Consider the following 25,685-nt stretch of genomic DNA (forward strand, 5'->3'; position numbering starts at 1 on the left):
AAAATGCCAATTGCTTTTTTCTTTGTGTTTGAATTAGTGAAAATACAGACTCATTAATACAGAACAATTACTCGCTTATTTTAACTTGTATTTTTAGTATTCACTACCTCTTCACAAGCTGTCTGTTTTCCAGCTAAAATAGTAGCAGCAATAAGTTGAGCTCAATAAATTAAGCCTCAGCATCTATTTGTTTATCAAAAGACTCACAGACTCTTTCTCTGTAAACATTTTACTGACATGTTGCTTCAGTAGCACTGCTAAAATAAATTAATGACTAGAATAGCACTACTGAGGTAGAGTATATGTATTGTGCTTTGTTGGTGTGTTTGCTAGGTTTTTTTTTTAAACTTGTAGGCTATTTAAAATATTCATTAATGGAAAAAAAAATAATGAAAACCTGCTTAAAGCTGGACTCTGTCTAATATTTCACCTTGTTGCTTTTGGTTTTGGCCACATTTTTATTTTGGTGCATCTCTCATTTTTAGGCTTCTGATTCCTTTTAATGGGGCTAACATTTGTAGATGTCTTTCTTCTTCTTGAATCCAAATTAGTATTTGGAGTGTTCTCATTGGTTGTTTTGTAACCCTGATGAAGGCCTGAGTGCCGAAACGCGTTGGTTATTTTTGTATTGTTAATAAATCAGAAATTCTCCAGTCGACAAGTGCTGCTGTTTTTTTACCATTTTTTGATCAGTGATTTTATTACCAGGCACCTTGTTGTGCAGTGAAGTTGCACCAAATCCATCTGCTTCTTCTTGAATCCCCACAGGCATGCCTACTACTTTGTTGCACTAGGAGCTGCGGTGTTGCTCCTCGGAACGTTCCAGGTGACGCTGTTCTTACTGACTGCCACTCGACAAACCAAACGGATCCGGGAGAAGTACTTCCATGCTGTTCTGCACCAACCAATGGCATGGTTTGATACACATCCCATTGGAGAACTCAACACGAGACTCACAGAGTACGTTCAGTTTGTTATCTGCGAAGATCTGCAGTGTCTATGGGTTTTTATTCCTACCCTGCTGGAGCTCATCTGACCATTCATGCTCTTGTGTGATTAGAATTAAAACCTTCAGACCACAGCATGCTGTCTTTTTGGGATGATTGGGGACTTTTTACTGTTACTTCAAATAATATTTACTCTACTAGAAGTAAAAGCTGTTTTTCACTCACTGCACTTCACACATTAGCATTTTACAGACCTGTTTTAAATCATTCCCTGTTCCCTGCTCTACTCCAAAAGTCTAAATCCTGGTGACGTCAACAAGGGCGCGTGGTGCATGCTGTTTGGGACACAGACAAGTTCTCATTTTCTCAAACATTCTGTCTTAAAAACAAAATGAAGTACACTGCCACTATGAGTGGGAGGAGGCAGGTTCGAACCCCCCCTCATGCAGCTTTACCATTAAGCTGCCGGCGCTCATAGGGAGCACAATTGGCCTTGCTCCCTCCAAGTGGGTAGATGGCGCTTTCTCCCCACTTCACTCCTAGGGTGATGTCTGCAGCACAGGGCATCTGTGAGCTGATGTATCAGAACCGAGCCGCTGCACTTTCCTCCAAGCGCGCTGTGAAGCAAAAAGAATCAGTGGCTGACTTCATGTATCGGAGGAAGCATGTGCTAGTCTTCACTCTCCTGGTGTGTTGGGGCATCACTAGTGATAGGGGGAGTCCTAATGAGTGGGTTGGGTAATTGGCCATGTAAATTGGGGAGAAAATGGGAAAAATTTGAAATAAAATTATAAAAACAAAAAAACAAACAAAAAAAAGTTGTACTTCAGTGGAGTGGCTTTACTGCTCCTTACAACCTGACTGGTATAATTCATACATAGGGATATTAAGTGCGCCTTATAGTGCGAAAAATATGGAAAATGTAATGGAGTAAATGTAGTGCATTTCTAACCACCTTTACTACTGTACCAGCTTGAGTAGCTTACTGAGTTTAACAGCAGTTGGTTCTCTGTTCTGTTTCTTTTCCTGACAGTGACATAAACACAATCAACGATGGTCTGGGAGACAAGATCTGTATATTTGTCCAGTTCTTCTGCACATTTCTCGCTGGTTTCATCATCGGGTTTATCTATGGCTGGAAGCTAACGCTGGTCATTATGTCAGTCAGTCCACTGCTGGCAGCTTCAGCAGCTGTGTGGTCTAAAGTATGTACAGCAAATGAATGATGAGTGATATATTAATAGTAACCAACAAAAGTGAATACATCCCTCACATTTCTTCAAGTATTTGGCGGATGGATGGATATATGGATGGATTAACTGTCCTTTGAAAATAACAAAACACATCCATTAATATTTAAATAGCTGCAAAACAAGTGAGTTCACCTCTCAGTGAACATGTCCAAATTGTGCCCAGTTATGTTGTTGTCCCTCCCTGGTGTCATGTGACGTGAGACTTGTTAGAGTTGTAAGGTGTCTGGTGTGGAAGAGGAGCAGGGGTGTTAAATTTGGTGTTTTGGGTACAATTTTCTCATACTGGCCACTGGATATTCAACTTGGCACTTCATGGCGAAGAACCCTCTGAGGATGTGAAAAACAGAATTGTTGCTCTCCACAACATTGACCTAGGCTACACAGTGATTGAGAACACTGTTAAACTGAACTACAGCTAAATCACAGACTGTACTATACCCATTTGAGCACCTGTGGGGCATGCTCAATCAGATTGTGGAGGAGCGCAATAAGTTTAATACTGCTATATAGGCTCTACTCTGACTACTCTAAGTTATCTCCAAGTTTTATTTCTATAGTGTTGTCCCGTAGAAAGTAAGATATTAGCAGAAATGTGAGGGGTGCACTCACCTATGTTGGATATTGTAACACATTTTATTGGATCGATTGATTAATGTCTGTGAATTTTGAAATTTGAAAATGACTGCGTACATCTTGCCCGCAGATTCTTGCCACTCTCACCAGTAAGGAACTGTCAGCTTATGCCAAAGCTGGAGCAGTAGCCGAGGAGATACTTGTGGCCATCAGGACTGTTGTAGCCTTCAATGGGCAACAGAAAGCTGCAGAAAAGTGAGTATCAATCAATTCCTATGTAATAGCGGAATATACTGTACCTTATATTGGGGCTCTGGGTGGTGCAGCAAATGAGTGGTATCTGGAATCCTAAATCATGCTGCTTCAATCTCCATCAGCAGCTGGAGTCTGAGAGAGTTCAGTTGTGATGCTGGCTGGTTCAGTCATTTGCTAGCTGATGATGAGCTGGATTACTGCATTTTCCCAGAGTACACTGGCTATCCAGCTGGAAAAGAGTCTGATTTCAAAGGATCAGAGGAGGCATGTGCTCATCCTCACCCTCCTACTGTTGGGGGCATTACTAGTGATATTGGGAATTCCTAATAATATAAATCTTTTTTGGATTCTAGGTATGAAAAGAATTTGATTACTGCAAAGGACTTTGGTGTGAAGAAAGCTGTCACTACAAATGTGTCTATGGGTCTGACGCAGTTCTTCATATTTGGTGCGTATGCATTGGCGTTTTGGTACGGCACGAAGCTCACCGTGGATGACCCCGTAAACTACTCCATTGGAAAAGTCATTATCGTAAGTTTGAAGATCGACACTTAAATGAGCTTTTCCTTACTAAAGTAAACATTTTTACAATCTTTCTAATTGTCAGCTTCGTTAAATGTTTAAAGATGTACAAAAGGTCATTCAGAGTGGGTCTAAAGCAAAGCCAAATATGTGTAGCTCTACAAGCTCCTCACAGAAAGGTATTAAACTTATTTCCCTGCTGAGGTACCTGATACACTCTTTTACCACAGTCCTGAGGAGAATTTGGGTCTAAAACAAGTTTTTATCATTGAAATGGTAGAGGAATACATTAAGGGTGATGAGCAGTGGGTTTGCAAATTACTGTAAATATATTCAGGACGTTTTTGGTCAATTTTACCACAAGAAATTTAGTAATCTAGCGGACATTGTGGCGATTTATGTGTGCAGTTAGCATTGTGCTAATTGGTAGGGCATTATTATCATTGTAACTCCAGTGCTAAAATTACAGAAGTCCCACACAAGACCAGCCTTTCATCTCTCACAATGAGGAGAGACCAAAACATTTGTCTGAAGGTGGAATAATGGAGGGATACATGCATGTTGCTGTGTGGCAACCACCCCCCTTAAAAAAGAGTCCCCCTTTGGACTCTAAATAAAACACTATATTTTAGGTTTCACTACTATTATGTGCAATTTTACACCAACCCCCACTCTGAATAACTGTTTACTGAAGAAATGGCTGATTGTTTTTCATTTAAAGGCCATTATTTTATTTAATTCTTGTTCAGTAACCAACAAAAATAAGTCTCTCTATATATATACAATTGTTTTATATACAGTACCAATCAAAAGTTTGTACACACTTCTTCTCATTCAATGTTTTTCTTTATTTTATTATTAAATTTATTTTGTACATTGTAGATTAATATTAGACATGAAAACAATTTGGGGACACATATGGAATTAAGTAGTGAACAGTAAAAAAAACTGTTTGTCCTCCACAATCCCCTGATCTAAATCTGATCAACTGAAAAAGCAGCAACTATTGTTCAACAACTCCAGGAACTCCTTCAAGACTCTGAGAAAACTATTCCAGGTGATTTACAATGTATAAAATCTTAAAAAGAAAGAAAACATATTGAATAAGAAGAGCTATATCCAAACTTTTGACTGATACTGTATCTTTTCATGGGACAATTGTCAGTTTCAGGGTGTCTCATTATCTTATTATAACATAGACCTTCTACGTAAAGAGCAACAGTTCTATTTCTTAAATTATCAGAGAGTTCTTTGTCATGAAGTGCCATGACATTTGTGTCATCTGCTATTTAGACATTTAAAAAAAGCAGTAAATCTATACTGCTATTCAATTTGTACACTGACTTCTATAAGTCCATGTTTCATTTCTGTATTCTTTGCCAAATGAAAAGGTATAATAAAATATTTGCAGAAAAGTGAGGGTGTACTAACTTTTTCTTAGATACTTTTTGATACCATCCACAGGTCTTCTTCTCAGTGATGATCGGAGCGTTCTCTTTAGGTCAAGGAGCTCCCAATCTGGAGAGTGTTGCTAAGGCCCGTGGTGCTGCATATTCCATCTACAACACCATCGACATGGTATTATCCCCTGGCAACTCTAAATCAGTCATGAATTATGACAATATTGATAATGATGCAGCCAGACAGTTGAATTTCTGTCTGTCTCTCAGCCTCGTCCCATTGACAGCAGTTCAGAGGAAGGCTACAAACCAGACAGTGTGAGAGGAGACATTGAATTTAGAAATGTACATTTCAGCTACCCTTCCAGAAAAGATGTGAAGGTAATACATTTGAGCATTTTGTATCTCATTACATTTACCATTTTTACATGTGTGTAAGTATGTTTTAAAATAATTAACTTTCAGATGTGAAAAAATTAGATCCTTTAATTTCAATCACCCTTTAGTTCAAGTAGATTAGAATTTATGGATCTTATTTATTTTTTTATTTGTATTTATTTTTTAAAGTTTTAAAATGTATAGATCAGAATGTTTAAAATGAAAATTGTCAGTACTTAAAATCCTTAAATTTTTCGATCATCAGTCACTTTATAATCCGGTGCTCCTTATATATGAATTTTACCAGTCAGGTTATAAGGAGCAGTAAAGCCACACTGCTGAAGTAAAGCATTATACATGAGTTATACAGTGAAATTTCTCAAAGACTAGAGCAGTATTAGCATTAGCTGCTAACCATGTTAAAAACTAGCTCTTTCGCCATTAAAAGGTGAGTGTTATTGGCTTGTAGTCTGCACGTTTACCATGTTAAAACAAGCTACGTGGGACGAACCACTAGCTGATATCGCCCTGGCTTAAAGGAACGCTCAGGGTTCCTCAGTGTAGCGCTGTTAGGCGACATTAGCCACTAACAGCGGCTAGCTGTTAAAGCTAATGCTGCTGCCTTAGTAGAAATCTGGAAATTTAAGCTTACTGTAAATAAACGGCAGCACTTTACTCACCCAAATATACATTTTTCAGGAGAGGAATCTGTGTAGATTAACATCCAGCTCTCGTTTGACTTTAAGACATTGTCTTTTTTTTAAGAATTAAGTTACAGTTCCTTACAAGTGTTGCAAAATGCGCCTTGTACCCAGAATATAGACGTTTATTCATAGTGCTCCTTATAATGCGACAAAATTTTAAATTAAAAGTTAAAATTTACCCCAATAAATATTTCAAGTTTATTTAAAAGTAAATTTAATTAAAATATACAAAATGTTGATTTTAATACTAATGTCTGTATTTAAACTCCATACATAACTTGTTTTGCCTCTCAGGTATGTGCAGGGTTTATGATGCACTTTTCTGTTGTAGATCCTTCAGGGGATGAGTCTGAAAGTGCCTCATGGGAAGACGATCGCACTGGTAGGGGCTAGTGGTTGTGGGAAGAGCACTACCATTCAGCTGCTACAAAGGTTTTATGATCCAGAGGCAGGAGAGGTAATTATGTAGAAGTAATTCTATTATGTAGAGGTAATTATGTAGAAGTTTCTTATGAAATTATTCATAGTAATGCTTTCTTTTACATTCTTTTAAGTAGTAGGTATTATGAAATCAGTATATATGAGATACAAATTTAGAAGTACTAGGTCATTGGTCATTTTGGATGACCAAAGCAAAGCAGCAGAAATCCCTGATGCTACCACCCCCATGCTTAACAGCTGGGATGAAGTGCTTAACTTTTTTAATCTAAGCTAAAAATTCATATTTTGAAATGATCTTTTCACAAAACGATTTACTTATACAGCAGCAGTCAAAAGTCATTGAATGAGTCATACTTTCTCATTCAATGTTTTTATTTTTATTTTTTTAGCATGTTTTAGATATGTAAGTAAAATACACAGTGTTTATATAATGAAGTTCAGAGATTTTAGCAAAAGTATTTTATTTCTTCCTGCAGCAGGTATTAGTGATGAGCAGTATCTATGGACTGTATTGTGAGACAGTGACCTCTAGTGTTTTGTTTTGGTGTCTTCTCTAATGTAACACACCTGATTCAGTCCATGAACTGCTTGTTAATAGAGTAAAAACAGAGCAGTTCTAGACTTCTGGGGCCCTTAGTTAAATTCTGATATAGTATCATTCTATCTGATCTCTGTGATCTACAGTGTGAGCATTTTAATAATTGCACCTGGTTAACCACCACTATTCTCCCTACTTTTTTGGCGTAAGGATAAACAGACCTATACAAAACTAAATAAGGTGTAAAAAACAGTATTGAATACACAAATCTGTAGAGAGGGCAAATACTTTTACTTTTACTTCACGCCACTGTATATGAATAAGTAAATAATACTTTCTACACTATTATTTATTAACAATACAATGTCAGTTTCAGTCTTAGTGAGTCTTTTGTTCTGCTTTCCTTTTTAAACGTTTTAAGCAGGACTGGAACTTTATTACAGAGCAACACATTTCAGCTACTAATGTAAAATGTATTAGAGTGTAGTTACTCTTTAAGACATATTTGATTAGTCTAGTTTTATCTGTTTCCTAAAAATTCTTTATAATTTGTTGGTAAATACAGGTGCATCAATATATAAAAACTGGCCTAGGGTTGTAAGAGATATTTACAGCATCTGTTACTGACTGATGTTTATTACAATATTGCGTACATGGACAGTGATTTAAGAAAAAAAAAATGCAATCTAAAAACTGCCATGGTAAATGTTATGTGGTCAAAAATTTTGCACCAGTGCAAAACGTTAGTCTAGAGCCCTGTATAACTACAAACAAACCTCACAGCTTGAACTTGAACACATCTGACACCTTTCAGACTCTCCTGAGTTAATCTGACATGCCTGGACATTTTTTAAACTTACACTTACCTAAAATAATTTGTTTCCAAAGTGCTACACATGCTTTTATAAAGCCCAAACCACGCCAAAAAAGTGTTAAAGTGAAACCAGAATGTTTTATATTTTAGATTCTTCTAGCACATTTGTCTTTGAGGACAGATCTGCACACTGTTGGTATTTCAATCTCAGTGTCTTCATGAGGGAGAGTCACCTGGAATAGTTTTCTAGGAAGGAGTTCCTGGAGGTGCTGAACAAAAGCTGCTGCTTTTCCTTCACATTGTAAAGCTCCAGCTCATCCTAAATCAGGTTTAGGTCAGGAGATTGTGGATAATAAACACTTTTTTACTGTTTACTACATAATTCTATATGTGTCCCTTAATTGTTTGCATGTTTTTAATATTAAGTAAAATAATAAAGGAAATCATTCTCTGAATTCTCGGAATGAAAACAAGCTGAAATTAATTAGGATTAACAAGACTATTTTTTATAATATAAGGAGTAGAAGTGAAAAGTCGTCTGAAAACGAATTACTCCACTAAAGTATAGATAACCAACATTTCTACTTAAAGGTACATTCTGTAGGAACTGAGAGCGAGTGTGAAATGGCTACAGCAGTCCAATTTCAAAACACCACAGAGAGTAGTCTGCTCCGCCCACCCCTCCCCAGCCACGGAACTACATCAGGTTGCCAAGTTCAGCAGGTTGAATCTACACAATCTACTTAAAGTTTAGAGTAGTAGGAGAGAAATCAGAGTAAAAGCAAGAGAAGAAATACAGCAATTCTAAACTCTTTTCACTACTATCACCCGTATTTAGCGTTATATTGACTGTATTTTACACGAGGGAGCGCCATGATCGGCAGTGTCCCGCGTGAGAGAGAGCTCGTCCCTAGTAAGCACATCTAGTGGTGGTGATAAAGTACCTGACTAAATTAGCTATAGCCAGTTAGCTTACCTGTTCAGGAGAAAAGTAGCAGCTCTGGGTCGGTCTTGTAGTCTTTTTGAGCTCTAAGTCTCTAACTTAACTCAACTCACTGCCAATATTCACTCTTGTTATATTCCTTCTTTGGTCACTGAGCTTTTTTGAGACATGCTGAGGCTTTTTAAGATGTGTAGCAGTTGAGGTTTAACTGAACCAGCTCTGCTAGCTAAGCTCCTTTGCTGCAGCACCAATCGCTGTAGTGTAGTTTTAGGTGCTGGCAACCTCAGGGGTGGAGTTTGTGTTGGGGAAGGAGCAGCAGGAGGAGTCAGTGGACATAACTGACACAAATTCCACCTCTGGAGCAGAGATTATTTACAAGTCATAGTTATATATATATATTTTTTTTTTTAAGAAAAAAGGACAAAAGTTTGGTTCCACAGTAGCAAAAGGCTGGAACTTTCTGATGACATCATCAAGTAATTTGTTCTATATGTGTGACCAACACATTTCTGAGAGACAACATAGGACAGAAATAATGAGAATCCACCATACTCACCTTTGGAATGCATACTCTTTATACTTCTGCGTTCTTGTCTCCACGACTGTACACCGCAAAGGCTGGACCACAAAGACTCGGCCGACCAATCTCAGCTGCTGCTGTCTGTGTCGTGTAACACGTAGTTAAATTTTTGCAGGGTCAGGTTTCAGTGTATAGGCTCTAGCTTGATCAGCACAATGCAATTGATGTATTTGCAGGTGACCCTGGATGGTCGAGATATCCGGTCTCTGAATGTACGATGGCTGAGGGAGAACATGGGCATTGTAAGCCAAGAGCCTGTTCTCTTTGGCACGACCATTGCTGAGAACATCCGCTACGGCCGTGAGGACGCTACTGACCAGGATATTGACCGGGCCGTGAGAGAGGCCAACGCCTACGAGTTCATCTCCAAACTACCAGATGTAAGACGCTCTATAGTGATAGATTTTTATAATAATTGCTCTGCAAGTTCTATCAGAACAGTAAATGAATGTTGGACCTGTTTCTCTGAGGTAGGGACTGAACACCATGGTGGGAGAAAGGGGGGCTCAGCTGAGTGGTGGGCAGAAGCAGAGGATCGCTATCGCTCGTGCTCTGGTCAAGAACCCCAAAATTCTCCTGCTGGATGAAGCCACTTCAGCCTTGGACACACAGAGTGAGGCCATCGTGCAGGCTGCCTTAGATAAGGTACAATTGTAATTCATTCTAGAGAATATAATTTTATTTCAACCTTGCCTTGACGTCAGGGAATGGTTTGGAAATCTTTACAGCTTGTTTTATTCTATAAACTACTGACAGTATTTCTTTCAAATTCCCACTAAAATATTATCATTTAGAGCCTTTGTTTGCAGATAATAAGAAATGGTCAAAATAACAAACTGGCACAAAAATTCAGTTCAGCTTTGTTTGATGGTTTGAGACCATCTATCTTCCCCTTGATTACTTTCCAGAGTTTTTCATATTTTAGGTGTGTAAATTGGGAGGCATAAAAGCCACAGTGTCTTGCACCCTCTGTAAAATTTGGTGGAGGATTGGTGATGGTCTGCGGATGCTTTATCAAGGCACATACAAGGTTATCAAGACAACTTGCTTCCTTCTGCTCTGGCAAGTTTGATGACAGTTTTTTTCCAGCAGAACAATGAGTGTGTGTTTCATGCTACACAGTTAGGATCATCAAAACATCTAAAATGTAACAAAGAGGAAGATGGATGATCACAAGCCATCATACCAAGAACTGAACTGCTTGAATTGTTGCATCAGCAGTGGCATAAGATCACCCAAAAGCAGAGTGAAAGACTGGTGGAGAGCATGCCAAATGCATGAAAACTGTGATTAAAAACATTCACACAAAGCAATCCAGACTGTTTTCATACAGAGTTCCCCAATGGTGGAACAAACTACCTTCCACTACCAGAGCAGTAGAGTCTCTTACTATCTTTAATAAACTCCTGAATACAGAGCTCTTCAAAGAGCACTTACTCTCCTAACACCTCTAACTAACTACCTTCTACTACCAGATCAGGAGAATCTCTCACTATCTTTAATAAACTCCTGAAGACAGAGCTCTTCAAAGAGCACTTACTCTCCTAACACCTCTAACACACTAACTACGTCTAACCTTTTTCCTCTTCCCCTCCTTCACTCCTCTATTTCCCTTTGACCTCCTTTAAGCCCTATCTAAAGATGTTTTACCTTTAAACTTCTATTATTTTTGTACTTCACTATTGTAAGTCGCTTTGGACAAAAGCCTCTGCCAAATATAATGTAATGTAATGTAATGTAATGTAATGTAAAAATCTACCAAAATTCTACCAAATATTATTTCCGAACTCTTAAAAGTTTGTTTTTTGTAAATGAATATGAACTTGTGTTCTTTGCAATATTTGAGGTTTAAAAGCGCTGCAGCTTTTTCTTTATTTGGACCATTTCTCATTCTCTTAGTTAAGTTGGCTTGGAAAAGCCAACTTACTGTTCTTCGTAATCTTATTAAGTTGGCTTGGAAAAGCCAACTTACTGTTCTTCGTAATCTTATTATTATTATTCCGCGCTCAAAATTTAATCACTATCTCCTCCTAGGGCTTTTGACGTAGAACCACGAAATTTTGCAGTATCGTAGGACCAATACCCGAATAGGTTGCTTGTGCTTTTTTAAGCGATACATCGTACGGTTTTCGTAAAAACTTCGTAAACGTGCGCTTTTTTTTCCCATAGGAAATGAATAGGGGACAACTTTGAACGTCTGTGTAGGTAACAATTTTTGACATACAAAGACAAAAATCGGACGGTCTATAGAACTTACCGCTTTCTTTCCGAAATTTTTAACGTTTCGACGATACGTCGTACGGTTTTCGTACAAATGTCATACGAAGTTTTCCCATTGAAATGAATGGGGGGCCCAGAGTTCTAACTCGCACACGAGCAGCTCTGCGCACGGAACCCCTTCTCTCCCCTGCTCCTCCAGTACTGTGAGTGTATGGAGGAGCTGCTGTATGGAGCAGCTATCAGTCAAAAGTTTGGAAACCCCGGCACCCCAGCCAGGTTTTAGCAACCACCTATTAACTGCTTAGCAACCACCTGGAAAACGTTAGCAACTGCCTAGCAACCACTTAGCAACACCTTAGCAACCACCTGGAAAACGTTAGCAACTGCCAAGCAAACACTTAGCAACCACTTTAGAAATGATAGCAACTGCCTAGCAACCACTTAGCAACCACATGGAAAACGTTAGCAACTGCCTAGCAACCACGTAGCAACCACTTTAGAAACGATAGCAACTGCCTAGCAACCACTTAGCAACACCTTAACAACCACTAGGAAAACGTTACCAACTGCCTAGCAACCACTTAGCAACCACTTTAGAAATGATAGCAACTGCCTAGCAACCACTTAGCAACCACATGGAAAACGTTAGCAACTGCCTAGCAACCACTTAGCAACCACTTTAGAAACGATAGCAACTGCCTAGCAACCACTTAGCAACACCTTAGCAACCACCTGGAAAACGTTAGCAACTGCCTAGCAACCACTTAGCAACCACTTTAGAAATGATAGCAACTGCCTAGCAACCACTTAGCAACCACTTTAGAAATGATAGCAACTGCCTAGCAACCACTTAGCAACCACATGGAAAACGTTAGCAACTGCCTAGCAACCACTTAGCAACCACTTTAGAAACGATAGCAACTGCCTAGCAACCACTTAGCAACGCCTAAACAACCACTAGGAAAACGTTAGCAACTGCCTAGCAACCACTTAGCAACCACTTTAGAAATGATAGCAACTGCCTAGCAACCACTTAGCAACCACATGGAAAACGTTAGCAACTGCCTAGCAACCACTTAGCAACCACTTTAGAAACGATAGCAACTGCCTAGCAACCACTTAGCAACACCTTAGCAACCACCTGGAAAACGTTAGCAACTGCCTAGCAACCACTTAGCAACCACTTTAGAAATGATAGCAACTGCCTAGCAACCACTTAGTAACCACTTTAGCAACCACCTGGAAAACGTTAGCAACTGCCTAGCAACCACTTAGCAACCACTTTAGAAATGATAGCAACTGCCTAGCAACCACTTAGCAACCACTTTAGAAATGATAGCAACTGCCTAGCAACCACTTAGCAACCACATGGAAAACGTTAGCAACTGCCTAGCAACCACTTAGCAACCACTTTAGAAACGATAGCAACTGCCTAGCAACCACTTAGCAACGCCTAAACAACCACTAGGAAAACGTGAGCAACTGCCTAGCAACCACTTAGCAACCACTTTAGAAACGATAGCAACTGCCTAGCAACCACTTAGCAACGCCTAAACAACCACTAGGAAAACGTGAGCAACTGCCTAGCAACCACTTAACAACCACTTTAGAAACGATAGCAACTGCCTAGCAACCACTTAGCAACACCTTAGCAACCACTAGGAAAACGTTAGCAACTGCCTAGCAACAGCTTAGCAACCACTTTAGAAACAATAGCAACTGCCTAGCAACCACTTAGCAACACCTTAGCAACCACTAGGAAAACATTAGCAACTGCCTAGCAACCAATTAGCAACCACTTTAGAAATGATAGCAACTGCCTAGCAACCACTTAGCAACACCTTAGCAACCACCAGGAAAACGTTAGAAACAGCCTAGCAACAGCTTAGCAACCACATTAGAAACGATAGCAACTGCCTAGCAACCACTTAGCAACACCTTAGCAACCACTAGGAAAACGTAAGCAACTGTTTAGCAACCGCCTTGCAACCACTTAGCAACCATGTGTAATACATTAGCAAATAACTAGCAACCGCTTAGCAACAGCTTAGCAACCACCTGTAAGACGTTAGCAACTGCCTAGCAACCACTTTCAAGATTTTAGCATTTATCCAAATGTTTTTAGATTTCAGGGTTTAACCAAACATTTTTAGTTTTCAGCTTTAACCAAACATTTTTAGATTTCAACGTTTAACCAAACGTTTTTAGATTTCCGTGTTTTTGGCATTTAGCGTTTAGCAACCATTTTAACTTTTTAACGTTATTAGCGTTCTTTTCCAAGCCAACTTAAAGTTCGTTCACGAACTTTACCTTTTCTAGTTCTACTTATTATTATTATTCTATTCGCAAAATTTAATCACTATCTCCTCCTAGGGCTTTTGACGTAGAACCACGAAATTTTGCAGTATCGTAGGACCTATACCCGAATAGGTTGCTTGTGCTTTTTTAAGCGATACATCGTACGGTTTTCGTAAAAACTTCGTAAACGTACGCTTTTTTTTCCCATAGGAAATGAATGGGGGACAACTTTGAACGACTGTGTAGGTAACAATTTTTGACATACAAAGACAAAAATCGGACGGTCTATAGAACTTACCGTGTTCTTTCCGAAAATTTTAACATTTTGACGATATGTCGTACGGTTTTCGTACAAATGTCGTACGAAGTTTTCCCATAGAAATGAATGGGGGGCCCAGAGTTCTAACTCACACACGAGCAGCTCTGCGCACGGAACCCCTTCTCTCCCCTGCTCCTCCAGTACTGTGAGTGTATGGAGGAGCTGCTGTATGGAGCAGCTATCAGTCAAAAGTTTGGACACCCCGGCACCCCAGCCAGGGCTTAGCAACCACCTAATAACTGCTTAGCAACCACTGAGCAACCACCTGGAAAACGTTAGCAACTGCCTAGCAACCACTTAGCAACTGCCTAGCAACCACCTGGAATACGTTAGCAACTGCCTAGCAATCACTTAGCAACCACCTGGAAAACGTTAGCAACTGCCTAGCAACCACTGAGCAACCACCTGGAAAACGTTAGCAACTGCCTAGCAACCACTTAGCAACTGCCTAGCAACCACCTGGAATACGTTAGCAACTGCCTAGCAACCACTTAGCAACCACCTGGAAAACGTTAGCAACTGCCTAGCAACCACTGAGCAACCACCTGGAAAACATTAGCAACTGCCTAGCAACCACTTAGCAACTGCCTAGCAACCACTTGGAAAACGTTAGCAACTGCCTAGCAACCACTTAGCAACTGCCTAGCAACCACCTGGAATACGTTAGCAACTGCCTAGCAACCACTTAGCAACCACCTGGAAAACGTTAGCAACTGCCTAGCAACCGCTGAGCAACCACCTGGAAAACATTAGCAACTGCCTAGCAACCACTTAGCAACTGCCTAGCAACCACCTGGAAAACGTTAGCAACTGCCTAGCAACCACTTAGCAACCACCTGGAAAACGTTAGCAACTGCCTAGCAACCACTTAGCAACTGCCTAGCAACCACTTGGAAAACGTTAGCAACTGCCTAGCAACCACTTAGCAGCTGCCTAGCAACCACGTACGAAGTTTTCCCATAGAAATGAATGGGGGGCCCAGAGTTCTAACTCACACACGAGCAGCTCTGCGCACGGAACCCCTTCTCTCCCCTGCTCCTCCAGTACTGTGAGTGTATGGAGGAGCTGCTGTATGGAGCAGCTATCAGTCAAAAGTTTGGACACCCCGGCACCCCAGCCAGGGCTTAGCAACCACCTAATAACTGCTTAGCAACCACTGAGCAACCACCTGGAAAACGTTAGCAACTGCCTAGCAACCACTTAGCAACTGCCTAGCAACCACCTGGAATACGTTAGCAACTGCCTAGCAATCACTTAGCAACCACCTGGAAAACGTTAGCAACTGCCTAGCAACCACTGAGCAACCACCTGGAAAACGTTAGCAACTGCCTAGCAACCACTTAGCAACTGCCTAGCAACCACCTGGAATATGTTAGCAACTGCCTAGCAACCACTTAGCAACCACCTGGAAAACGTTAGCAACTGCCTAGCAACCACTGAGCAACCACCTGGAAAACATTAGCAACTGCCTAGCAACCACTTAGCAACTGCCTAGCAACCACTTGGAAAACGTTAGCAACTGCCTAGCAACCACTTAGCAACTGCCTAGCAACCACCTGGAATACGTTAGCAACTGCCTAGCAACCACTTAGCAACCACCTGGAAAACGTTAGCAACTGCCTAGCAACCGCTGAGCAACCACCTGGAAAACGTTAGCAACTGCCTAGCAACCACTTAGCAACTGCCTAGCAACCACCTGGAAAACGTTAGCAACTGCCTAGCAACCACTTAGCAACCACCTGGAAAACGTTAGCAACTGCCTAGCAACCACTTAGCAACTGCCTAGCAACCACTTGGAAAACGTTAGCAACTGCCTAGCAACCACTTAGCAGCTGCCTAGCAACCACCTGGAATATGTTAGCAACTACCTAGCAACCACTTAGCAACCACCTGGAAAATGTCAGCAACTGCCTAGCAACCACTTAGCAACTGCCTAGCAACCACTTGGAAAACGTTAGCAACTGCCTAGCAACCACTTAGCAACTGCCTAGCAACCACCTGGAAAATGTTAGCAACTGCCTAGCAACCACTTAGCAACCACTTTAGAAACGAAAGCAACTGCCTAGCAACCACTTAGCAACACCTTAACAACCATTGGGAAAACGTTAGCAACTGCCTAGCAACCACTTTAGAAATGATAGCAACTGCCTAGCAACCACTTAGCAACACCTTAACAACCACTAGGAAAACGATAGCAACTGCCTAGCAACCACTTAGCAACCACTTTAGAAATGATAGCAACAACCTAGCAACACCCTAGCAACCACCTAGCAACACCTAAGCAATCACCTGTTATATGTTAGCAATTGCCTAGCAACAAGTTAGCAACAGCTTAGCAACCACCTGGAAAACATTAGCAATTGCCTAGCAACAGCTTAGCAATCTTTTCAGAAATGATAGCAACCGCCTAGCAACACATTAGCAATCAAAACTTTAACCAAAAGTTTTACGATTTCAGCATTTAAACAAGCGTTTTTAGATTTCAGCGTTTAACCAAACGTTTTTAGATGTCAGCGTTTAATCAAACGTTTTTAGATTTCAGCGTTTAACCAAATGTTTTTAGATTTCATCGTTTAACCAAACGTTTTTAGATTTCAGTGTTTAATCAAACATTTTTAGATTTCAGCGTTTAACCAAATGTTTTTAGATTTCAGCGTTTAACCAAATGTTTTTAGATGTCAGCGTTTTTAGCATTTAGCGTTAACAGCATATCAATGACTCTTCACACTCTTCAGACGGAAAAAGCTTAGCAACCATTTTAACTTTTTAACGTTATTAGCGTTCTTTTCCAAGCCAACTTAAAGTTCGTTCACGAACTTTACCTTTTCTAGTTTTATTTGGAATTTGTGAGAAATGTCAGTATTAATTTTACTAAAACAAATACATATACACAGTAAAATCAGACAACTGATCATTTTGAAATGATCTTTTATTTTTTTTCTGGAGCCGTATACGTTCTGAAGTGCTATCATGTGAGTAACGTAGCAGGAATTAGGAGTTGGAGAATGGTCTGCTAGTGGGTGCAGATGGAAGAAACATTATATTTCCAAAGTTGTGCAGACATTTAAAATTCCTTGGTCCACAGTGTTAAGTGTATACTGGGAATACGTCCTAGAAAGCATTACCTCCCACAGTGGACAGCACAGTGGGTGGTAAGGACAGCAAACGGCAGCGTCTGGCTGGAATTCAACATTTAATGCAGGAGACCCACAGGTCAGTGCAGCATTTGTTAGTTTCATGGGGCATGGCAAAATCTCAGAACATCAACAGAACTGCAGCTCATAAAATCATTCAGCCAAAACGTCCTGGGGGTTACAGTTAGACTGACCTCTTGTTGGGGCAAAATCTAAACCATGACCAGAACTAATCCAGAGTGTCTTTCTGCAGGCACGAGCAGGTCGCACCACTATAGTGATTGCCCACCGGCTTTCCACCATTCGCACTGCTGATATGATTGCTGGCTTTAAGGACGGTGAAGTGGTGGAACAGGGAACTCATGGAGAACTCATGAGCAAGAAAGGAGTCTACCACTCTCTCGTCATGCAACAGGTACTTGTAATTACTGTGTCTGATTTCACACTGCTCAAACCATTAAGGGAACAATTAAATCACATAACGGCTCCCAATGAATTAAAGATTCTTACTGAAAATGTTTACTGTAATAAACTGTGGAATTAGTTGAGAACTAAATGGAATCCAAAATCCACCCATGGAGGGCAGGGCGTGCCTCTGATCAGACGGTGGATGGTGTCCAGGGGATTTCTTCCCAGACCTGGATCAGGGTATCAGTGGACAGTGTGAGGAGTGAAGTAGTGAAATTGGACACCCTGTTACGTTAAAAAAGTCCCAGAGGTTTTTAATTGGATTCCTGCCTGAGAAACACGAGGGCCAGTCAGTAGTATCCATTCCTTTCCATTAGTTTCTAATTACCATCAGAAAGCCTGTGACTGTTTTAAATTACTTTTTATTAGTCTATCTTTTTCTCTTATTTTTGATATGTTTATGTATTATTACTTTTTTATTTAATTTTAATGTTAATTTTTTATTCTTGTTCTTAGTTTTATTATATATTTATTCACTTATCATTTTTAACATTTTACTTTACTTTTACTATTATCTATTTACTTATTTTTAATTTATAAATTTTTTTTACTTTTTATGTGTTAATTTATTTTTTTTGTATGGTATTTTAGAAATTTCTGTTTTAAATATATATTTTTATTAAATGTTTATTTAAAATGAGTACTTCTTTTATTATTATTTTTTTTTTTTTACTATTTTGTTTTTTATTGTTTATAAATTATCATTAAATTTGTTCAATCCCTTTGCTGTTATAAAGACTCGGCAACATTGTAAATGAGGATCACCCTCAATGTTTTTCCCGAGTGAAAATAAAGGTTGATTGATTGATTCTTGTACAGGAACTATCTACACATGAGGCCAGGCAATTAAACACACTAAAAGGAACCCAGGCCCACTGAACTATCTGAGGATTTAGAATATCATTATCTATGCAAGGTTTGTGTGACCATCCAAGAACATGCTTTACCAGACCATCACTGACCCACCACCAAAAAACAGCCTTGGGCATTTCCCCCAAATAAATTAAGGGAATGTGTAATCACTACAGTATAACTACAGTATAATATAGTTAAAATCTATGTTTAACCAAACAAAACTAAAAAGGAAGATCATTAAGATTCTTACTAGGATCTGGTTCTCAGCTGAACATTAGTTTATTTGTTTCACAGACTGCTGGGAGATCAGCTGATGATGAAGCTGCAGATGAAAATGTTTCAGAAGGAGAGTCCCTTGATGATTTGTCTGATGCAGAACACTCTGATGATCTGATGGATGTGACAACAGCAAACGGTGGCTTTGCCAGAAGCTCTTGGCGCAGCATTTCTCTTCGGAGTAAACGATCAAGAAGCTCATCGAAGTCTAAATCAAAAAGGACCAACAAAGCTGAGAAGGTACACTCTTAAAACAGCTTTCAACCTCAAATCAGAAAATGTTGGGACAGTATAGAAAAATACAGTGCTTCTCTTAGATTTCCCTTTACTTTTATTTGATTGCTGATACTATAAGTCTAATGTATTTCATGTTTTATTTGCTCATCTTCATTTCATTAATTGATATACAGAACCAGACAAACGTTTGCACAGACCTCTACTCATTAAATGTTTATCTTTATTTATTTATTTAACATATTTTCATTGTAGATCAACCCTTGCATTTATTACAGTGGACATCATGTATTTTCTTTATTTTTAAATGTAAACACTATCAAACCTGGTTGAACTGAAGATGTTTTGTAAAGAAAAATGGTCCAAAATAGCTTCAAGGAGAGCTTAGAAGCTGTTATTTCTGCTAAAGAAGGATCTACTAAACAGTGATGTAATTTGTCTGTTGAGTGTGCAAACTTCTGCACCTGCCTAATTTAGTTTAAATAATTATTGCACACATTCTGTAAATACTATAAACTTCATTTCACTCCTTAAGTATCACTGCAGTCATCTGATATATGATATATTTAACTGAAATTGCTGATCTGAACAACCCATGATCTATAAAGAATAATCATGATAATTATCTTGCCCAAAATTTGTAATACCAGTGAATGTTCAGTAATACCACTTACAAGCTTAATGTTTAGAACAGAAGCTTCATGTTCATCATGTTCAGAACCACGGGCTGCTTCTCTACTGGACTCAAATTAATCTGGGATAGACCTTCACACAGTAGAAGCATACAGTGTATTGTGCTCAGAACAATCTGTACTGCAGATGTTTTTTTTCTTCTTCTTCTTTTGAAAGAAATGGACGCTGTGTGCTCCAGACCAAAAAGACGAAAAAGGATAAATCTGACTGTTTTAGAAACAAATCCAAAATCCAGGGTCTGTCACGGTATGGGGGAGTGTCAGTATACCTCTGTGATGCAGCATTAATGCAGAAAAGTAGATTGAGGTCTTAGATCAGCACCTTAAGATCCATCTTTCTAATGAGACAGAATAACACCTGAAACAGTTCACTGCCTCATCTTTAAAGTGTTGTGAGACGAAATGACTACATTATACCAGATGGAGCAGAAACCTTGATTGTATTTTTGTGTTCATACCACATTACCGTATCGCTGTTTATTGAAAGATTTAGAGTTAAAGAGGAGGAGAAAATAGGATCTGTTTGATTATAAACACTCCGCGAGTTAAAATAGTTCCATTGCTGCTCTGTTTGTAGCTGCGCTGTTTGGTTTGTAAGCGCTGCATCGTTGCTAGGCTACCTGTATGTGGTGGAGTAATAACACATGGAGAAATTCGGTTACAGTGCATTACCGGCTGATAACGGCACTGAAAGAACACCTCTCAGCCAATCACATTGCAGTGTCGGAACCAACTGTGGTACACTAAGTGGTAAAAGTTTTAAAACTGTGCCAACTATGTTTAGAATGTTTAGTAAGCCAGAAATGTAATGAAATTAAGTACACTGTCCCAACATTTATTAAACTGGGGTTTGTATAATGCTTATAGTCCCTGTTTTTAATGAATAACTCTCTGTTAGGAAGAGGAATCTGTTCCAGACGTACCTTTCAGCAGGATCCTGGCTCTGAACAAGTCTGAATGGCCCTACCTGCTGGTGGGCACTCTGGCCAGCTTTGTGGGAGGAGGTGTTTACCCCGCTGTGGCCATCCTCTTTGCCAAAATCATTGGTGTGAGTATGATATTTGGTGGATTTTGGCATACTGTCAAACAAATTCATTTGGGGGTTATCTGTTATTGGAATGATAAGATAAGATAAGATAATGTACGTATTTTTTTTTCTTAAATAGTAAATTGTCTTTGGCAGTCTGGCAGACAAATACTTGTAATTACATAAACATATAGTCAAATAAATAAATAATAGAAATAAATATATTCAGATTATTGTCAGCAGAAGGAAGAAATTACTTTTTGTCCATTTTGTTAAATGATTGCTTGCTATTCTTTTGTTTAAAGTGGTTGTTATGCTGTTGCTAAGTGGTACACATGGTGTCCTGGGTAATGTATATGTAGTTGCTAGGTGATTACTATAATACAAGTGATTGCTATGTTTTTAATATTATACAGTTCCTTTCAAAAGTTTGGACACACCTTTTCATTCAATGTTTTTCTTTTTTTTATATACTGAAGTCATCCAGACTATGAAGGAAAACATATTGGATCATGTACTAAACTGAAATACTGAAAGTGTTAAACAAACCTCTTATCTGGGGAGCTGTTAACTTGCAGTTTCTAAATGTGGGTAACTCTGATGAATTTATCTTGTGCAGCAGAGGTAACTCTTGTTCTTTCTTTCCTGGGGTGGTCCTGATGAGAGCCAGTTTTATCGTAGCAATTTTGCTAGTCTTTAGACTGCACTTAAGGATACTTTTAGAGTTCTTGAATTTATATAAAAAAGTCTTTACTTAGTTGATTACATGTTTGTATACTAAATAATTCCATATTTTTTTTCTTCATAGTTTGGATGACTTTACTATTAATCTACAATGCAGACCATTTTAAAATAATGAAAAAAACACTGAATTTAAGGTTTGTTCTCACATACTGTATATAGAATATCAAATCAATGTGAATCTCTTCTTACTGACCCATTTACATTTACAATATATTAGCTAGGACTATGTAAGAGGTGACTTCCATATAGTGTAGTTTTAAGTTGTGCATAGCTACATACTGTAACACAGTAAGTGATGATTAGCAGAATTGTTTAAAAAGCTGTTGGTTTCCAGGTGTTTTCTGAACCTGACCCTGAAGTGAAGCGACAGAAGGCATTGATGTTCTCTCTTCTCTTCCTCCTCGTTGGAGCTGTAGCCTTTCTCACATTTTTCTTTCAGGTAGAAAAAAACTCAGCTTTCTCTTCCTTTAGAGATGTTTTAATACTCAGTTTTGATTTGCATAGCTGTGAGTGGGACTGTATTTTAACACCAATAATCTAAAGAAAAAAATATGAAAAAGGACTAAGCTTGGACTAAGTGTGATAAGCATATTCATTCTCTGGTCAAAATCAGTTATGGATCTCTTGCACAATGCAGTGTGACGTATATTTTTGCTTTCTGAATGTCTGTTTACTTCCATACAGCACCTTCCAAATGATTTTCTTATATTCGAATCTCAACTCCCCCTTTTCAACTCGTTTTTAGTTTTGCATATATTGGTATTTATATGTATCGTTCAGTTATTGATTGTATAGCAGTGTTAGTTTAATTATTCAGTTGTTTATTTTATTCATTTATCTATGTTAACCTACGAAAACAAAAAAAGGCTTAGTTTTATACGCAGGACTGTGAACTCTACAGAGAATTAGTCCGTATCTCTCTTTATTCCGTATCTTTCAAGTCAAGTATTTCAAGTCAAGTAGTTTCTGCTCAAAGTCAGACAAATGTTCCACCTTGAATGGAAGAATTAATCTAAACTAAGCTTCTTTCAGTACTAAATCTCCAATTTTACCATAGGAGGCTACAACACTTTATGGACTGTTGCTTGTTTGCTAAGCAGACATCAGTACAGTACTCTTGTTAAAATGTGGACCAATGAGGATTGAAGAACTGACTGCCGTTCTTTTCTGTTAAATAAAAATACTATACAAATAATTTGAGTCGAATATTTGATTGTGCACTCACCTAAAACCAAGATATGCAGGGCACAATGCCTCAGGTAAATTTGATGTATGAATTTATTTAAAGTCCATAATGAGTTAACAACTAAATTAATCTTAAATTGGTGATAAGAAATTATACCATCCATGTAATAAGAGCCATAAAACATTGTGTTGTGTATATACCTGTGTTGATTAACTTAGCTGAAAATATATATTTATTTAAATTCAGTGAATTTAACCAATGTTGCTTTTCAAGAAGACAATGAAATTGGACATTTTCCCATCAAAAATTAACCCAGCTATCACAGAGAGCACAACAAGGCACAAAAATTTAAAAGCCTTCCCAAGCAATGATGTTGGAGCTTTTTGAAGGACGATAAATGTTGCTAACTTTCTATTGTGGCAACTCCTACAAGCACCGTGTATAAAAAGACCTGTTATAAAAGTTTGCTAGCTCGACACAACAAGGTATAGAGAAAAAATATTAGTTAGAGCTAAAACTCCTCCTTATAAACAAAACTCTTAGCTATTTTTTAGTTGTCTTGTAGCGAACTTAGCTGTCTAGCTAGCTAGCATGAATGGCTAATGTAGCTAAGTGGATAAAATAAACAACTTAACAATCGTGCATCAAAAACACCTGCAGTATTTACAACAATGAACGGTATACAAACAATAACGAACGCTACATGTAAATAAAACTACATACAATACTTTAAAAGTTAATTGAAAACCAACTACAGGTGTGAAAACACCCATATTCTTCTCCATCTGTTAAACTCACTGCCAATATTTACTCCCATTGTATTCTGTTTCTGCTCATTAATGTTTTTGTAATGAATTCCAAGGCTTTTTAGGCTGTGTAGAAGCTAAGATTTGGTGTTGTGTTGTGTGTTTAAACACAATTAGTGGTTTGGAATGAGCAGCAGGTGGAGACAGAAACCACACCACACAGATCTCCATCACCTAGTGCACAGTTTTAGTTAGAAAATACTGTCTGAGACTCTCCTGACCAGAGATGACAGTACTTGAACTTTACATGTTTACTTACATTTTGATGATCTACTTTGATCATTTTATCAATTACTACTGAAATTATAATCCTTAAGTGTCCTTTAAGTTTGATAAGCATATCTCCACTGTGGATTATTTTTAAATGTTTTTTTATTATTATTATTATTATTTATTGAGTGTTTTCTATGTATTATATAAATTAATATGGCTGAATGACCCTTCCTCCAGGGCTACATGTTCGGGAAGTCAGGGGAGATTTTGACCATGAGGCTGAGGAGTCAGGCCTTTAAGGCCATCCTGAGACAGGTATGTATGCTAGCACCTTAGCTACCGACAAAGAAAACAGGTGTTTACAACCCTACTGTAGAACAAGGGTCTCCAACACTGTTTCTGGAAAGCTACCATCCTTCATGTTAGATGGATCACGTGGGTTTGATTAAAGGGGGGAGCTAAAGTCTTAATGATAAGGGTTGGTGACACTTTACAAGAGGATCTAACTTGCAGAACTTAATGAACCTACTCTTAAATATATGGAGAATTCTGTTAACATTCACATCATATTTTAATAATTGCAGAGCATTGGAGTTTGTCAGTAATACAATTAACACATTTACATGAACATGGGTAATCAGGCAATAATCAGGTTTTTGTTTTGCGTTGAAAAATCCCAGAATACTCCGGTTAAGAGTGTACATGCACTGAGAAATCTGATAACTGAGATCCAGCTCTCTTTATCACATTTCTTAATTAAATACTTACACTATCTGATATCTACAGTAATATGATTATAAATGGTTAAATGGTCTCAATGATTTTTCCCCTTCTGAAGGACATCAGCTGGTTTGATGACCACAAAAATGCAGTAGGAGTCCTGACCACTAAACTAGCAACAGATGCGTCACTAGTGAAAGGGGTGAGTGAAAAATGTTGATTTGCCTCAAATTGAAAGTTGATACAAACAGTGTACTGACAGTTATGTTCGAAAATATTCAAACCCAAATGCAGTAAAGTGTTTCAGCAAGTATAACATTTAATATATCATTTTTTATCTTGTTCACAATCAGGTCAAATAAAGACTTGTATAATAGACAAATACAACTTTGTACAACAATATACATCCAATGCCCTTTGTGTGATTTTCTCATTGACAATATTATTCAACCCCTTAAATATTACCACTCTCTAGAACAAAGAAAGAAGTTTCAATCAGGTAATTGAACCAATTAAGCAGGTTTAAAATGACTAAGATACTATATAGGTAATGGTGTCTTTGTAACATGGTGAAGTCCATGGAATGCTCACAGAAGTCTAGAGAGGAGGTAATTACACTTCATAAGCAAGGATATGGATATAAAAATATATAAAAGACATTAATAATTTCCCGAGACACACTTGGAAGCATAATTCACAAGTTTAAAGCTAAAGGCACAATGGAAACACTACCCATGCTTATTGGCCCAGACAATAAAGCGCACACTGCTAGATGAAGGCCTTTATGCCAGAACTCCCTGGCACATTCCAAAAAACATCTGGATAAATCACAAAGGTTTTGGGAGACTGTTCTCTGGAGCATCAGGACAAAATTGGAACTCTTTGGGCCTACGTGTGATATATTTGAAGAAGGAAGTACGAGGCTTAAAAAAAAGAACACCTGGCCTACTGTGAAGCATGGTGGTGGGTGAGTCATGCTCTGGGGCTGTTTCGCTTCTTCAGGTACAGTGAATCTCCACCGTGTGGAAGATACCATAAATTCAGTTCAACTACCAGGGGATCTTGGGTGGAAATGACATGCAATCAGTAACAAAGCTAAAGCTTGGGAGATGTTGGACCTTCCAACAGGACAATGATCCCAACCA

The 25,685-nt window shown here is 38.6% G+C and overlaps 1 protein-coding gene across 9 annotated transcripts in view; it reads left to right on the forward strand.

Moving 5' to 3' along the window:
- abcb5 (ATP-binding cassette, sub-family B (MDR/TAP), member 5) overlaps positions 1-25,685 on the forward strand; it is a 151,307-nt gene that overhangs the window by 114,995 nt on the left and 10,627 nt on the right. For 4 of the 9 annotated variants that reach the window (XM_049480207.1, XM_049480208.1, XM_049480209.1 and 1 more), the window contains exons 17-21: positions 18,937-19,158; positions 20,743-20,892; positions 21,950-22,054; positions 24,058-24,135; positions 24,659-24,742. The exons of 2 other annotated variants lie outside the window; for them this stretch is intronic. In XM_049480207.1, the coding sequence (XP_049336164.1) occupies positions 18,937-19,158; positions 20,743-20,892; positions 21,950-22,054; positions 24,058-24,135; positions 24,659-24,742 (639 nt within the window). Of the gene's footprint in view, positions 1-768; positions 961-1,980; positions 2,153-2,903; positions 3,029-3,381; positions 3,560-5,014; positions 5,129-5,220; positions 5,332-6,363; positions 6,490-9,524; positions 9,729-9,822; positions 9,994-17,572; positions 17,735-18,936; positions 19,159-20,742; positions 20,893-21,949; positions 22,055-24,057; positions 24,136-24,658; positions 24,743-25,685 lie in introns of all 9 variants that reach the window. 3 more of the 9 variants (XM_049480212.1, XM_049480210.1, XM_049480211.1) reach the window with 1 other exon arrangement.

Source organism: Astyanax mexicanus, chromosome 6 (assembly GCF_023375975.1).
Source record: "Astyanax mexicanus isolate ESR-SI-001 chromosome 6, AstMex3_surface, whole genome shotgun sequence".
NCBI lineage: Eukaryota > Metazoa > Chordata > Actinopteri > Characiformes > Acestrorhamphidae > Astyanax > Astyanax mexicanus.